The following is a 16,348-nucleotide window of genomic DNA, read 5'->3' on the forward strand; positions in this document are numbered from 1 at the left end:
CAGTGGTGCAGCTGTACAAGTAGACATGGCCTAGGTCAGGGGTCGGCAACCTTTGGCACGCGGCTCGCCAGGGTAAGCACCCTGGCGGGCCGGGCCAGTTTATTTACCTGCTGACGCGGCAGGTTCGGCCGTCCCGGGCCAATGGGGGTGGCGGGAAGCGGCGCGGGCGAGGGATGTGCTGGCCTAGGTTGATCTAAATTTTAAGGCTATGTCTACACTGGCAATTGAATGACAAAACTTTTGTCTTTCAAAGATGTTTAAACCTCCCTCCTCCCCGAAAGACAAAAGTTTTGCCAACGACAAGTGCCAGTGTGAACAGCGCTTTGTCGGCAGACGCGCTCTCCTGCCAACAACGCAAAAGCCGCTCGTTGGGGGTGGAAGTTTTTTGTCAGCAGGAGAGCCGACAAACAGCGGCTACACTGCGTGACTTTTAGCAGCACGGCTGTAGTGACACAGCCATGTCGCTAAAAGCTGTGTAGGGAAGACATACCCTCAGTGTACACCAGGCCTTTGGCTCCTAAATCAGTTAGGTGCTTTTTAAAATGTTGCCAAAGGTCTAATTGGCTGAATGGGGCAGCTGGCACGTCTGGATCTGAGTGCACACCTCACACTGCATTGGCTGCAGCGGTTACAGGATTGTTTTCCCTACCAGGAGATCCTGCCATAGACTTTTGATCACAGAAACCCCCTTGGGAGCTGCCACCTTATGTGCAAAGACTACCCCTGCTCCTGTTTTCCCTGCCAGCTCAGGACTCCAGCACCCTGTCTTGCTGAGCCAGACACTCCCGTCTGCTTCAACACAGACCCAGGGTCTGAATCACTTGCCCCAAAGCTGCAAGTTTACCTGAAAACAGCTCCCAGAAGTGTGCTTGTCTTTAGCACTCAGATGCCCAACTCCCAATGGGGTCTAAACCCAAATAAATCCGTTTTACCCTGCATAAAACTTATGCAGGGCAAACTCATAAATTGTTTGCCCTCTATAACACTGATAGAGAGATATGCACAGTTGTTTGCTCCCCCAGGTATTAATACATACTCTGAGTAAATTACTAAATAAAAAGTGATTTTATTAAATACAGACAGTAGGATTTAAGTGGTTCCAAGTAGTAAAAGACAGAACAAAGTAAGTCACCAAGCAAAATAAAATAAAATGCGCAAATGTATGTCTAATCAAACTAAATACAGATAAGTTCCTCACCAGTTCCAGTATGCTCCCTTTTACAGGCTAATCACCTTTTAGCCTGGGTCCAGCAATCACTCACACCCCCTGTAGTTACTGTCCTTTGTTCCAGTTCCCTTCAAGTATCCTGGGGGGGTGGAGAGGCTCCTTCCTTAGCCAGCTCAAGACCAAATGGAGGGGTCTCCCACGGGTTTAAATAGACTCTCTCTTGTGGGTGGAGACCCCCCTCCTCCCTCCTATGCAAAGTCCAGCTCCAAGATGGAGTTCTGGAGTCACCTGGGCAAGTCACATGTCCCTGCATGACTCAGTCTTTACAGGCCGAAGCCATTGTCCACATGGTATCTTGCATGTCTCCAGGAAGACTTCTTATGTGGATTGGAGCATTCCAAGATGCATTGTTCTTCAAGTGTTTCCTCATCAGGTACTTAACATGGCGAATTCCTTCCTAAAGAAGCTGACCAAATGCCTCCCAAAGCTTACTTAGAAACCAAGCCAGCATACAGCCCATATTCTTAACCTCAAGTAGAAAATAATATAGATATACAAATAGGATGAACAGATATAGTAGACCATAACCTTTACGGAGATATATTACATGGCACAGGCAGCACAAAATATATTCCAGTTATGTCATACATACATTTATAAGCACCCCCTCCCCATAAAGCCTTATGGGGTACACTGTCACAGTGGAGCAAACTGGGCAGCCACAGGCGAGCTCCAGAATTAGGCAGTAAACTGGGCCGTGAGTCTAAACAAACCATGCTTCGCCTTTACGTCTCCGCGCTCCGGTTTAGAGTCCTGCTGGGAGAGATCGCAGCTCCTTGGGGCCACGTTGTTATCCGTGACCTGCGCAGAGAGCTGCGCGCCGCGCCGCAATACAGCAGCCTTGGGCTGGGGGGAGGGGGAGGGCCGAGTGTGCCCGGGCGGTACCCGCCCCCCACTCCCGTGCAGTGATTTAAATGTCCCGCTGTGCCCACCCCTTCCCCTCGCTGTGATTGGCTGCTGCAGCAGGGAGGGCGCTCAGCCCAGCCGGCGCTGCCCACCCCCCCCTTCCCGCTCAGCTGACAGCGGCTGGGGGCATTGCATGCAGTGCCACCGCCTGAGCGCTCGCTGCTGGCGGCGCGAGCCCTTCGCTGCGCTCTAGTGCCCGGCGGGGTCCTGCGGGAGCGCGAGCCGCGGCTGCTGCCCCCCCCCGGACCCGCGCGAGACCCTGCCCCTGGGGATGGAGACGCCGCTGCTGTGACCGGCGGCAGGAGCGCGAGAGCCCGGCCCGGCCCCCGCGCGCCGGGGCCAGCGCAGAGCAGCAGCAGCAGCAGCGGCGGCGGCTAGAGCAGCAGCAGAGATGAGTGGGAGCGCTGCCCCCGGGCCCGGCTCGGCCCCCTGCCGCTTCGCTCACTACTTCGTCGTGTGCGGGACCGACGCGGACAGCGGGCTGGAGCCCGACGAACTGGCCGGTAAGCGGGGGGGCGCTGCGCTGCAGCAGGTAGGGGACGCCGGGTGGTTCCCGGGCTGCATTTCATTGCCCCTTTATCCCTGCTGCAACCTTCTGCCGTGTCCTCCCTGGAGCCCCTTTCTCTGCAACCCCCCTCCACCCCGGATGGCGGTGGTGTTTGTTTGCCCTCCCTGTCATTGCCATGTATTCTCCGTAGCGTTAGCAGGCGGGGGGTGCCTGGGCGGGTGCGTTTGCGCGCTAACAGGTTAATAGCGACTATTAATATCCCGGTGAGAGCAGCGCACCCAGGGGATGCTGGTCCCGCGGGGGCTGCCTGCCTGTGTCTCTGCACAAACCCTACAGCAGGCCTGGGCACTCTCTTCCCTGCACATCGAGGTGCACAGGCTGTTCGGCGTCTTCATTGTGTTCCTAGTACGTTCCCGGGGAGTCACTCCCAAGGGATTTGCTTAATAATGCGGCGGGGGGGCTGGTTCTGAAATCTCATTTGGTAATTTCTCCTTGTATTGCTCGAACTCTTCCCACCCACCCAAGAAGCCTGGGTTCCAGCCACTAATTGCAGCACAAGAAACCAACTGGATGCAAAGCACGATTGCATTCACCGTTCTCTGAAAAGGCTTCCGGCTTCCCTCTGCCCACCGCCTCACTTTCAGTGGCGGTGCTTTATAGAAACCAGCTGCAGTGGCTAGGACTGGTTATGTCAGTGGGAGTAAGCAGATCCCATTCAGATGTGCTGCTGTAATCTTATTACCGCTTGGACTTTATCCTTTAAGTTTAGCTGCATTTGCCTCATACTTCAGAGGTTGCTGTGAAGATGTAATCATTCAGAAACGTGTGCATTGAGCGGTAACTTGGGCTCAAAGAGCAGGAAGGCTACCTTTGTACCTTCTGGCACTATGAAACAGGCTGTTTCTGCCCCTGCCGTGGTTCTCCCTCCTGAAGGTTTGGGTTTTCCGCCATTAGTAGAAAATCAAAGTAAATTGTTTTGGAGGGTGTGAAGCACACTAGTATTTCACCGCAGGTCTGAGTTGGGAGGGGGTAACTGATATAGAGGGATATAGGGACAACTAAGAGGCCTTCTCCAAGGTGGTGAACCAAGAATCTTGGGCCGCAGTTGTATTTTAAGTCCTCCAACGCATTCAGCTTCAAACAGAAAAGGAAACGTTTTTAAGAGGGTACTGTTAACGTCAGTCCTCCTGTATCAAAATGTTTTACCTCTTCTCCCCCTCCCCTTTTTTGGGGAGGGGAGTGGGGGATGAGAAAGTGATTAAAAGTGTCTTTTTAAAAAATGTAACTTGTCCCGCCAGTGTGGAGGTGGTAAAATTTTGTTAGAAACCGGTTTATGTGAAAGCACTTTGAGTTGGAAACAGCATTTAATTTGAAGGCCAGTGCAGAAATGATTAAAAATGGAGTGTTTATTCATGAATCTTACTGACGAAAACCAAAAAGTCTCCATTTATTCATTGCTGGCCAGTACATTATAAACATACAGTGGCTGTGCTTCACCCAGTGTGGTGGGACTCCCTTAGATGGACATTGCAAAAGGAGACTGTTGCAAATATAAAAATAACTGAATGTTCTATCAAATGTGACACCTCCCCCCACTCTTCCTCTCCCCCCCCCCCCGTCCCAATTTAAGTCTGGAATTAAATAAAAAAATCTAGGGGGATTGGAAATTTTGAATAGTGTAATAAAATCTTGGAGGGAGAGGGGGTTTGAAAGACTGGGTGAAATAAAGAATACTTTCTTTAATTATTTTGGCAGGATTTTCTCCCAAATTTTCATAGAATCCAGGAGGGACTATCCCAGTATAAAAGTGACAAAATTTACTGCAGATTTCTAGAGACTCAAATTTTAACTTTCTGAAATAACTTTTGGAGATGAGGTTACTCATACTTGTTCTTAGCATTGAGTTGCATATTTTGGGAAGTTAATAGAAAATCCATTCAACTGTATTTCTGGATTGTACATTCAAATAAAGGCAGGTAAAGTTTACGGAACAAATAATTAGAAAGTTATTAAAAATTAAATTTTTACTTTAAAAATACCAAAACATTAAACCAACCACAGCTTTGTCTGAGGTTTAATTGCACAAAGTCAAGAAATTCCACACTAGAGCCCTAATTCTGCAGACTGTTATGCACGTGTATAACTTGACTACTCACGTGAATAGTCCCCATTGCTGTCAATAGGACTATGTACTTGAGTAAAGTTACCCATGTATGTAAACATTTGCAGGATCAGGGAGTAAGGTTGCTGTGGGAAGCTTAAATCTGCCTGGTGGTGTGCATCACTGCCGTAAGGATTTTCATTATATAATGGATCTTGACATACTGGACAATAATAGAAAGATCTTTATTTTCTGAACTTTTTTAGTAAGACTGACACAATTTGAATTTCATTCTCTTGTCTAAAATACATTAATCTAAGTTTCAAAATAATTGCATCTGTCCCTTTGTATTAATGTAAATTGTGTAATCACATAATGAAAGACCCTGTGTGCTGTGCACTAGCCACATAGATAAGGTTATGCTGGGACTGTTAATTTAAAATTTCTTGTCTTAAAATTGATACTTTCATTTGCATATCTAAATTCTGCTAGTTTCAATAGAAAACTCCTGGTTTATGTGGTATCTCACCACTGAAGGTGAACAGTGTACTAAATCTGACTTGCATAATATAACCTTTTAAGGTTTTAACACTTTAAACTTATTGTTTCTTATTCCTGTTTCTGAAAATAACTTGCTAGCCAACACTGTCTTAAGAAGAGTTTATCACCACCTCATATATGAATTAGCTGACTTACTATGTGAAACAGCTTAAGCAGAAATTGTAAGACAAAATGAGGACTGTTCATGGGTGAATATAAATAATATACTGTACTTTTTTGAGGTTTCATTTCACGTGTTAATTTAGTGTCTTCAGTTCACCAGTTCTAACACCACTAGTCAGACTTTTTTTTTTTTTCCTTTCTTTCTTTCAGTAGGAAGAATTGGCATTGTCAGGTCTAGGACAAGAGGGGTGTGTGTGTGTGTGTGTGGTTGAAAACCTGAACTCATAGGGGAGGTATTAAAATATTTGTTTAAAAATAAATGACTTGAAAGCATTTTTAAAAAATATTGTCTTTAACTCTGAGTTATTCTAATGCTGTTTTATCAAGTTTTAAAGTAGTCCAATTCCAACAATATGGCTTGAGTATGTACATTGAACATTTTGCTGTTCAACTTAGTAACAATCATATAAAAGTAATATACTTTAACTCAATAATATGTTTACAGTAACACTGTAAAAACATCCCAGAACTCTCCCTCCCCCCCTCCCCCGGTATACCATATTAAACAAAATTGTATGGCTAAGCAATAGATGTGTTGCTTATTATGCTTGTTTGTCTCACTGTTACTTTGACCTTCCTCTGCTTATTTGTTGCATCTACCTGTTTTCTCTTGTCATATGCTTTGACTGTAAGCTCTTTGGTGCAGTGATTTTCTAATACATCTGTGCATAGCGCCTAGCACAGTGTGTCCCAGATGCTCAGTTGGGACCTCTGAGTGCTGCAGCAGTACAAAAAAATGTTGTTACATAAACTGATCAAGGTTCTTATTGGCCCCTTTGCATCTTATTATAAAAGTGTAATGAGAGCACAGTAATAAGGATAATACATCTTATTGCATTAAAATAATGTAAATTACTCTTGACATTTTTAATTAGATTTATGGTACTGGAAAAATATTGCAAAACCAGCAGCATGGACATTAGTCTGATTACGGGTCTGGGCAACAGTAACAGCTTCCTTCCTTGGTTATGATTTAATGGCAAGTGAAGTGGCTTGTTGACTATTATATGATGGAGATAGAGGGGCCTGGACAGCAACGTACTTTCTTCCTTGTTCATACAACATAAAAAATGTGTGGCCTGGCCTGGGGCTGTAGTGTAAATTAGACCTTTGAAGCTGTTAAAGAAATATATTGTCATCTTCTATGTGTGTGTTTAAAATTCTTTTTAAAAAAATTAAATACTGGCATAATGGCATTATGTAGCTTTGATAGGGTTCCCATCTCTGTATCAGACTGCAGTAAATCATAGTCTTCCAGGAGCAGCACAGTTACTCCAGTGACAGGAAAACTACCCCCCAGTCCAGCAACGTAATTAAGCACATGCTTAACTTTAAGCATGTAAATCCTGTTATAGTCACTATTCACATGCTGTTAAGCACATCTGTAAGTGCCTTGCTGAACTGTGGTCTTAATAGAATTGAGTTACAGTTGGGAACTCCAAATATGTCAGAAATTGGAAGAGGTTAGCTCTCCTGCTATGTGAGTAGTACCATATTTTTTTCCCTAATGAATTTTGAATGGAAGTTAGATTCCCCTCTTTCCCCCTACCCCACGGGACTCATTTGGGATCAGCAGTGAAGCACAGACGCTTCACTAAGTCATGGGGCTTACTGACAAGTTGCCAAATGAGTCAGCATTCCAACATCATCTGGAATTACATGATCTATGTGTTCCCTTTAACTAGGGATAGCCCTTGTAGTACACATTACCTACATTTAAACATAAATTGGCCGTGTGTGTCTGTGCATTCTGCTTAATTTTGTGGAAACAACCTAGTGACTTATTTTGTAAACAATGAGTGTTTATAAACAAGCTGTCTTGTAAATTAAATTTGCCATCACAATGCAACAATGTCTTAGTTTGCTTAGTTCCTCTGTGCTCTCTTTAATGTTAGTTCAGTTTGAGTGCTTATTTATCAAATAAGAAATGGATCCAATGCCATAATATCCAATTAATATTTTTATCCTAAGGGTAATTCATTGGCAGTTTAATTTACTAAAAATGTGTCTCTAGTTACCTGGCCTTTAATGTGTTGAATGCTGGAGGTGTTTGTAACGTTGTATATATGTGATTTCAAGCCAAGAAACTACTTGGCGCTACTACAAAACTGGTTTTGAAGCTGGAAGAAAATCTCCTCTTATGGTGGGTGAGAAAAGAGGATTCAAGCTTGTGCTGGAGCTTAATAGCTAGTTGGCATCAGAAGAGGAGCAATATGTTTGATGTGACCTGTATCCTGAAGAGCATGAAAATTCAGTATTTGTTTGTGTCCTATTGAAATCTGTACCAAATAGCGTGTATGACAACTTTTCTCCCGTGTCCTGAGATGGAAACACAGTAAATTCAAGTTTATTTTTCTCTTTAAGCCGCCTACTTTCAGATAAAAACTAAAGCAGCTATTAAACAGTCAGCTTCAGATTTACATGGCTATAAAATGAATCCATCCTAGTAAATACTGAGACTTGGCCCAGGGTGTAAAAGGAAAGATAACAGTTCAATTTGTGAAATTTATGGACATGAATTAAATAAGTTTGGGGAGTTTTAAATTTTGAATACTAACTGTACTTTGAAGATAGCATTTATCAAAAATGTTGTACTGCAGCTTAATTTTTTTATACCTTATTGCATTAATTGTGGTACTGTGTAATCTTGTTGTAACCATGTCGGTTCCAGGATATTAGAGACAAGGTGGATGGGGTAATATCTCTTATTGGACCAACTTCTGTTGGTGAGCGGGACAAGCTTTTGAATTACACAGAGCTCTTTTTCCCGTCTGGGAAACGTACTCAGAGTGTCACAGCTAAATACAAGATTGAAGAGAGAGTTTTAGCATATCTGTATCTCTCTGCAATCTTGTATTTAGCTGTGACACTCTGAGTACGTTTCCCAGACCGGAAAAAGAGCTCTGTGTAACTCAAAAGCTTGTCCCGCTCACCAACAGAAGTTGGTCCAATAAGAGATATTACCCCATCCACCTTGTCTCTCTAGTATCACAATAAAACTTCAGAAAGGTTCCGTTTTAAGCAAAAGAGTAGATTGTAAGTAGGCCTGTCAAGCGATTAAAATAATAATCACCATTAATCATGTGATTAAAAATTAATTGAAATTAATTATGCTGTTAAATGGTATTCTATTATTATTTAAATATTTTTGGAGGTTTCTACTTTTTCTAATATATTGATTTCGGTTCCAACACAGAATACAAAAAGTGTACAATGCTCACTTTATATTTTTGATTACAAATATTTGCACTGTTTAAAAAAAAAAAAAGTGTTTTTCAATTGACCTCATACAAGTACTGTAGTGCAATCTCTTTATCATGAAAGTGCAACTTACGTGTTTGTGTGTGTGTATTTGTAACATAACTGCATTAAAAACAAAAGTTAAACTTTAGAGCCTACAAGTCCACTCAGTCCTACTTCAGCCAATTGCTCAGATAAACAAGTTGGTTACAATTTGCAGGGGATAATGCTGCCCGCTTCTTGTTTACAATATCACCTGAAAGTGAGAACTGGAGTTGGCATGGCACTGTTGTAGCCAGCGTTGGAAGATATTTAGGTACCAGATGTGCTAAAGATTCGTATGCCCGTTGATGCTTCAACCACCATTCCAGGGGACATGTGTCCATGCTGATGACGGGTTCTGCTCGATAACTGTCCAAAGCAGAGCGGATTGACGCATGTTTATTTTCATTATCTGAATCAGATGGCACCAGGAGAAGGTTGATTTTCTTTTTTGGTGGTTTGGGTTCTGTCGTTTCTGCATCATAGTGTTGCTCTTTTAAGACTTGTGACAGCATGCTCCACACCTCGTACCTCTCAGATTTTGGATGACACTTCAAATTCTTAAACCTTGAGTCGAGTGTTGTAGCTATTTTTAGAAATCTCACATCGGTACCTTCTTTCCGATTTGTCAAATCTGCAGTGAAAGGGTTCTTAAAATGAACAACATGTGCTGGGTCATCATGTTAGCAGTTTGGATGAAATATATGCAGAATACAGGTAAAACAGAACAGGAGATGTACAGTTCTCCCCCAAGGAGTTCAATCACAAATTTAATTAACACATTACTTTTTTAACAAGCATCATCAGTATGGAAGCATGTCCTCTGGAATGGTGGCCAAAGCATGAAGGATCATACTAATATTTAGTATATCTGGCATGTAACTACCTTGGAACGCCAGCTACAAAAATGGCATGCGAACGTCTGTTGTCACTTTCAAGTGACATTGTAATTAAGAAGCAGGCAGCAGTATCTCCCACAAATGTAAACCACCTTGTTTGTTTTAGTTATTGGCTGAAGTAGGACTGGTGGACTTGTAGGCGCTAAAGTTTTACATAATTGCACTCAAACACAAAACAATGTAACAAAAAATATATACATTTGTAAGTTGCACTTTCACGATAGAGATTGCACTACAGTACTTGTATGAGGTGAATTGAGAAATAGAAGAAAGCATATCATTTTTACAACGCAAATATTTGTAATAAAAAATAATATTAAGTGAGCACTGTACACTTTGTAGTCTGTGTTGTAATAGAAATCAATATATTGGAAAATGTAGAAAAACATCCAAAAATATTTAATGTCAATGGTATTCTATTGTTTAACAGTGCGATTAATCATGATTAATTTTTTTGAGTTAATTGCATGAGTTAACTTCAATTAATCAACGGCTCTAATTGTAAGGTGAGATATTTTAGTAAGAAAACTGACTCAATGTCTTGTAGGAATAGATGTTCGATAAATGGAAAATCTTCCTTTACTCAATTTTACAACCCACAGAGTAGAGAGCCATTAAAATTCTCACTTAGTTTCCCAGTTTAGACAAAGCCTTACTGGCCCTACTATAACATAATTTCACAATTAGTTATATTGGACTGTCATATTCAGAATAATAGTGGCCTTCTCTCAATTTGGTTTGTTGAAGTATAGTGTTATAGTAGTAATGCTGGTTAACTTCCTTGTATAGACAAGACCATAGAAAGGGATCTTGTCACAGTTGCAGTTCCTGTTCCTGATTTCCCCCCCCCCCCCTTCTTCCAAGAAGGGTAAATGAATGGACAGCTCCGAGGCTATATATATATATATATATATATATATATAATTTTTTTTCTTTAAAAAGTTGGAATTAAGATGCAAAGTCTGGGGCCTTTGTAAATTTGTTACCCTAGGATTGTCAAGGTAAACCATCAGGATGTGACCCTGGAAAGGACAGACAGAGAAGCTGATTACTGACACCATACAGGTCAATGAACTTTTTCTTCCATCTCAAGAGAGTGTGGGGTTGTGATGGGAATTGTTTGGGGACCTGGAACTCAGTCAGAGCTCTTGGAAGTGATGGAGTTTTAACATCCATCACTTGAACAGAAGGGGACGCTTTCTCAAATGAAATGCTAGGAGAGAAGGTCTGTAAGAGGAGTAATGGGTCATCTAAACAGGTTTTACTGAGTCATACACACCATGTGGTGTACATATGGATGGAGAGAATAGACTTTCTATTGTAATAGCTGATAAGGACAAGCTGGAGTTTCCATAATAAAACACTATGTACAAAAAACATGGGGAAATATATATGGAAAATAGTGTTCCTGGTGTGTTTAAAATATCTGTCTTAGATTTTTGTCAGTGTAGATGAGAATTGCTTTTTTTTGATCTTCATCTACTTATGTGACCTGTCACCCCTCTAGTTAAAGGGAATATGGTGATCCTCTTGTTGACAGGCTGAAAGAATAGTAAATGTTGTACCCTACCTGATATGTCTCTTTAATGTACCATTATTCAAGAGCTTGTTTACAAGGACTTGACTGTATCACTAACATTGCTCAAGATCAGGTTCTCCTTGGCACCTGTAGCAGACAGCTGGAAATAAGGATTCATAAAGCTTTTTCATAGCTGCCTTGTCAATAGTGATGTTCAGGTTGCATACCAAATCCGTGACCTAGTTAGAAACTAATGTCTCTTTACTATGCATACTAAAAACATCTGTTAGGTCCCCTCTTAATGTAAAACTAAATCTTATTACTCATGGATTTAATGTAAAAACTTCAGCATTTCAATGTGGATATTTGACGTTTGAATTTTTGAAGGAGCATTCCCTGATACAGAAGTTACTTTTTAAAAAAGTAAGCTTAAAGATCTTCTAGATCTGAAATGACCCTGCTCTGAGCGATAGTATAAAAGTTAAGGTAACTTTAATCAGAATGTATGTGATGGATCTGCAAAGAATATATGCTTTTTGACTACAAAAATAACCTTTTAAAAACTCATATTAAAAGATTATTCTAAAAACAAAACAAGAATCAATATGACACTTCTCTAAAACTCACACTGGAGGAAAAAAATGTATTCACCTTGGAATATGTATGCTTAATTTCAATTAACTAGTAGCTTGCTTGTCTCCTTTAATAAAAAAAAAAAAAAAAAAAAGACGGGGGGGACAGAAATTTATAATGTGAGGTATCTAGTGCTAGCTAATCTAATTATTTAACTGGTTTTAATTCAGCCATAAAATGCACTCTGCTTCCAGGCAATCTACGTAACATATTCAGGGCTTCAGTGGACCTTCACAGTGGGGAAGCCAGAATTACTCCCCTCACCTCCTCTCCAGCTTTTTCCCTATTCACTTGGATTCTGTAAAAGGGAGAGATGTGGGGAGGGATTTAATCTGCAAAGCCCTATAAAGCATAGTGACAGCCATTCTATGTTGTTGACAATGGCAGAATTTTTCCTTAATCCGAGGTGTCATTTTATATACATTGGCTACTGCAGATAATTTTATCTGCTAGTGACTTATATAATTTACATTATTTTAAAAAGTAAGTATTTTGTGCTTATCTACACATTTATGCATGTTAATATTTTCTTGCACAAAATGGCCAGCTATGTGTCTTAACTGCACACTTGTGCATACAATTGCATGTCTGATTTCTATATGCTATTCCTACAATCACACATTCTCTAAAATTTGGGCTGCAGCAATAAAATGCTTCAGGATTCTTATCAATGAAAGACAATAGATGTAAAGGGTTTATAGTAGAATCATGAAGCAAAGCATTAATTTACTCAACTGCTACTCCTATCAATGAAATGTACTAAGGTATTTATAACTTGGTTAGAGAATGAGCTTTTAGTCTGTCCATTGAAAATTGGGAGACAGATGGAGCCTGCTGCAGTAGTGTATGGAGAACACACATTGACTTTTTTCTTGATTAGTGATTGGGGCTTTTTGTTTTACATCACACACTAAAATAAGACAAATGAAAGTAGCATGTAATTGGATAAATCTTTTTTGCTTGTCAGTGGGTTGCAAGAAAGGACATGCTGCTCAATTATTTAATCATGTGATAGACTTCAGAGAAAAATATACTAACTGCTAATTTTTTTTTTCTTCCATACTAGGTGATGGTATTAAACAAGTTGTAAAATGTTAGTTTTCAGAATTTTGTATCAATCAATTTCCTTATTTTAATATCTCAGAAGCTAGCATTACAACTAAGTTATGAGTATAGCTGGTTCCCATATATGAAGCGTTTTTTGTTAATCTGTATAAATATTAACTCCCACGACTGAGTGCTGAAACAGGGCAGAACATTCAGAAACAGTACAATACTGAGTAAAATGAGATGTTGATGGATGGAAAGTGAAAGGATATTTTGAAGAAATACAGAAGAGTGACCATTTTTACAGATTATCAGGAATGTTTTGTTTCTAAATGGTTTTCAGTGAAAACAAATGCTATCTCTGTACCTTTTTTAAAAAAAAAATCAGTCTTAAAATTTCTAATAGTGTATTCTTGTGCGGCTTACTTATTTCATTATATTAAATAAGAGTCGTTATGAAGAACAAGGTTTTTAAATATACATAATGCACCACTTTTCATTTTGTGACCTTCGGCTGCAGTCACTACAATTATCATTCAGCTAAGTGTTTGTCTACAAAGATCATCATGATTGGCAACTACTCAGCACAGATGGATTGTGTGATCAGCCTTTTCCCAAGATAATACTACTTTGGGTGGATTGTCTGCTCTACTACTTGCAGATATGTAGACTTTTTCAGGCTTTAAAGATGTGACACCAGATGTTGTGCAATTTTAATCCAAGCAGGAACATTCAGATTTAATACTTGTTTTTAAACCGAGGAATGACTAAGATCTAAATATTTTTTGTCTAAGGAATGTTACTAAGCAGTCATTCCTTTTAATTAAAAAAAAAAAAAAAAAAAGGTGGACCTCTGTGTTGGGTGGGATAACTAAAAGTGCCTTATGTCCTATATATAAACAGAAAGTGCCTGAAGATATTGAGTACATCTTTGGTTGCTTGTTTCATCTTTTTCCTTTTGAAGCTCATAAAAAAAATATTGTGCAGTATCACGTAGCGTGTTATATACCATGAAATAGTTTTCTACTCTTGTATGTAATGCAGGAGGTCGGATGTCTCATAGAAACAGTTTTGTCCTGAACTACTCCTGTCTCCTCTTCTGTGCTCTTTGTCCTAACCAGCAGGTGAAAAAGAGCTGAACTTTCTGATGAGGTTGCCCTAATCATGACCTCAGAAAGCTTAGTGCTCTGATTTGTTCCTGCTGGCTGCACAACAGCTGAATGAGAGTGAGCCAATGTCTTAAGTTGTGTTTTGCAGTCTGGATGTATGTGGATTTCCATACCTCTTTCCATCAGAATTAATGCAGTTGAGAGAGCTGGTATAGTCTTGGAGCAGGAGGGAAAAAAGCACCAGTTCAGATCTCTTCTATGGACTCTTTTGTGCTTCTAGGACTTGCTAGTTCCCTTGCAGGTGCTCAATTATAAATTGGCTAAAATATGTCAGTTTGGTATTTCTAACTGCTCCATAACATTTGAAATTGTGATAATCAGTAATTTCTAGGGCTGTCAAGCGATTAAAAAAATTAATTGCATGATTAATCGCACTGTTAAACAATAATTGAAAATGTAGAAAACATCCAAAAATATTTAAATAAATGGTATTCTAATATATTGATTTCAATTACAACACAGAATACAAAGTGTACAGTGCTTGCTTTATATTTATTTTTGGTTACAAGTGTTTGCACTTTATAAAAACAAAAGAAATAGTATTTTTCAATTCACCTAATACAAGTACTGTAGTGCAATCTCTTTATCATGAAAGCTGAACTTACAAATATAGAATTACGTACAAAAAACCTGCATTCAAAAATAAAACAATGTAAAATTTTAGAGTCTGCAAGTCCTACTTCTTGTTCAGCCAATTGCTCAGACAAACAAATTTGTTTACATTTGCAGAAGATAATGCTGCCCGCTTCTTGTTTACAATGTCACCTGAAAGTCCGAACAGGCGTTCGCGTGGCACTGCTGTAACTGGCGTCACAAGGTATTTACATGCCAGATGCTCTAAAGAGTCATATGTCCCTTCATGCTTCAACCACCATTCCAGAGGACATGCATCCATGTTGATGACGGGTTTTGCTCAATAACAGTCCAAAGGGGTGCAGACTGGCACATGATCATTTTCATTATCTGAGTCAGATGCTACCAGCAGAAGGTTGATTTTCTTTCTGGTGGTTTGGGTTCTGTAGTTTCTGCATCGTAGTGTTGCTGTTTTAAGACTTCTGAAAGCATTCTCTACACTTCATCCCTCTCAGATTTGGAAGATGCTTCAGATTCTTAAACCTTGAGCCAAGTGCTGTAGCTATCTTTAGAAATTTCACGTTGGTACCTTCTTTGCATTTTGTCAAATCTGCTGTGAAAGTGTTCTTAAAATGAACATGTGCTGGGTCATCAATCGAGACTGCTATAACATTAAATATATGGTAGAATGCAGGTAAAACACAACAGGACACATAAAATCCCCCCTCCCCCCCAAGGAGTACAGTCACAAATTTAATGCATTATATTTTTTAACGAGCGTCGTCAGCATGGAAGCATGTCCTCTGTAATGGTGGTTGAAGCATGAAGGCGCCTACAAATGTTTAGCATATCTGGCACATAAATACCTTGCAATGCCAACTACAAAAGTGCCATGCAAATGCCTGTTCTCGCTTTCTGGTGACGTTGTAAATAAGAAGCAGTTAGCATTATCTCCCGTAAATGTAAATAAACTTGTTTGTCTTAGGAATTGGCTGAACAAGAAGTAGAACTGAGTGGACTTGTAGGCTCTGAAGTTTTGCATGGTTTTGTTTTTGAGTGCGATTACATAACAAAAATCATTATTTGTAAGTTGCACTTTCACGACAGATTGTACTACAGTACTTGTATGAAGTGAATTGAAATAATACTATTTTTTAAATTTTTTTATAGTGCAAATTTGTAATAAAAATAATATATACTTTGATTTTAATTACAATACAGAATACTACATGGAAAATGTAGAAAGACATCCAAAATATTTATTAAATTTCAATTGGTAGTCTATTGTTTAACAGTGCGATTAAAACTTATTAATCTCGATTTAATTTTTTTGAGTTAATCGCGTGAGTTAACAGCCCTAATAATTGCCTCTTGGATTTCAGCTACTGGTAAATATTTTCTGTTCTAAATTCTACGTCCCTGATTTTGAAGGAGTCCAGTGTATTCGTACTTGTGGATGCAACACCACCAAGTGGCTTTTAGACTAATAAAGGAATGGTTGTGTGGAAACTGAGTCATGGTAAATCTTAGTTAACTTATTAGGGAAACTGTTTCCAACTTTCATGTATTGTATGGGTCTAACTCCGGGATCGGCAACCTTTGGCACGTGGCCTGTCAGGGAAATCCGCTGGCGGGCTGGGACGGTTTGTTCACCTGCAGCGTCCGCAGATTCGGCCGATCGCAGCTCCCATTGGCCGTGGTTCGCCGTTCCAGGCCAATGGGGGCTGTGGGAAGCGGCGGCCAGCACATCCCTCAGCCCG

At 40.2% G+C, this 16,348-nt stretch overlaps 1 protein-coding gene across 2 annotated transcripts in view; it reads left to right on the top strand.

The window, feature by feature from the left end:
- Positions 1 to 2,388: 2,388 nt before the first annotated feature.
- The window catches only part of DENND5B (DENN domain containing 5B), a 177,670-nt gene continuing 163,710 nt past the window's right edge, over positions 2,389 to 16,348 (top strand). For both annotated transcript variants that reach the window (XM_024202591.3, XM_024202593.3), the window contains exon 1: positions 2,389 to 2,637. In XM_024202591.3, coding sequence (XP_024058359.1) covers positions 2,526 to 2,637 — 112 coding nt within the window. In that variant the 5' untranslated portion in view covers positions 2,389 to 2,525. The remainder of the gene's footprint in view (positions 2,638 to 16,348) is intronic.

The sequence above is a fragment of the Terrapene carolina genome, unplaced genomic scaffold, assembly GCF_002925995.2.
Source record: "Terrapene carolina triunguis isolate 2854851 unplaced genomic scaffold, T_m_triunguis-2.0 Scaffold247, whole genome shotgun sequence".
NCBI lineage: Eukaryota > Metazoa > Chordata > Testudines > Emydidae > Terrapene > Terrapene triunguis.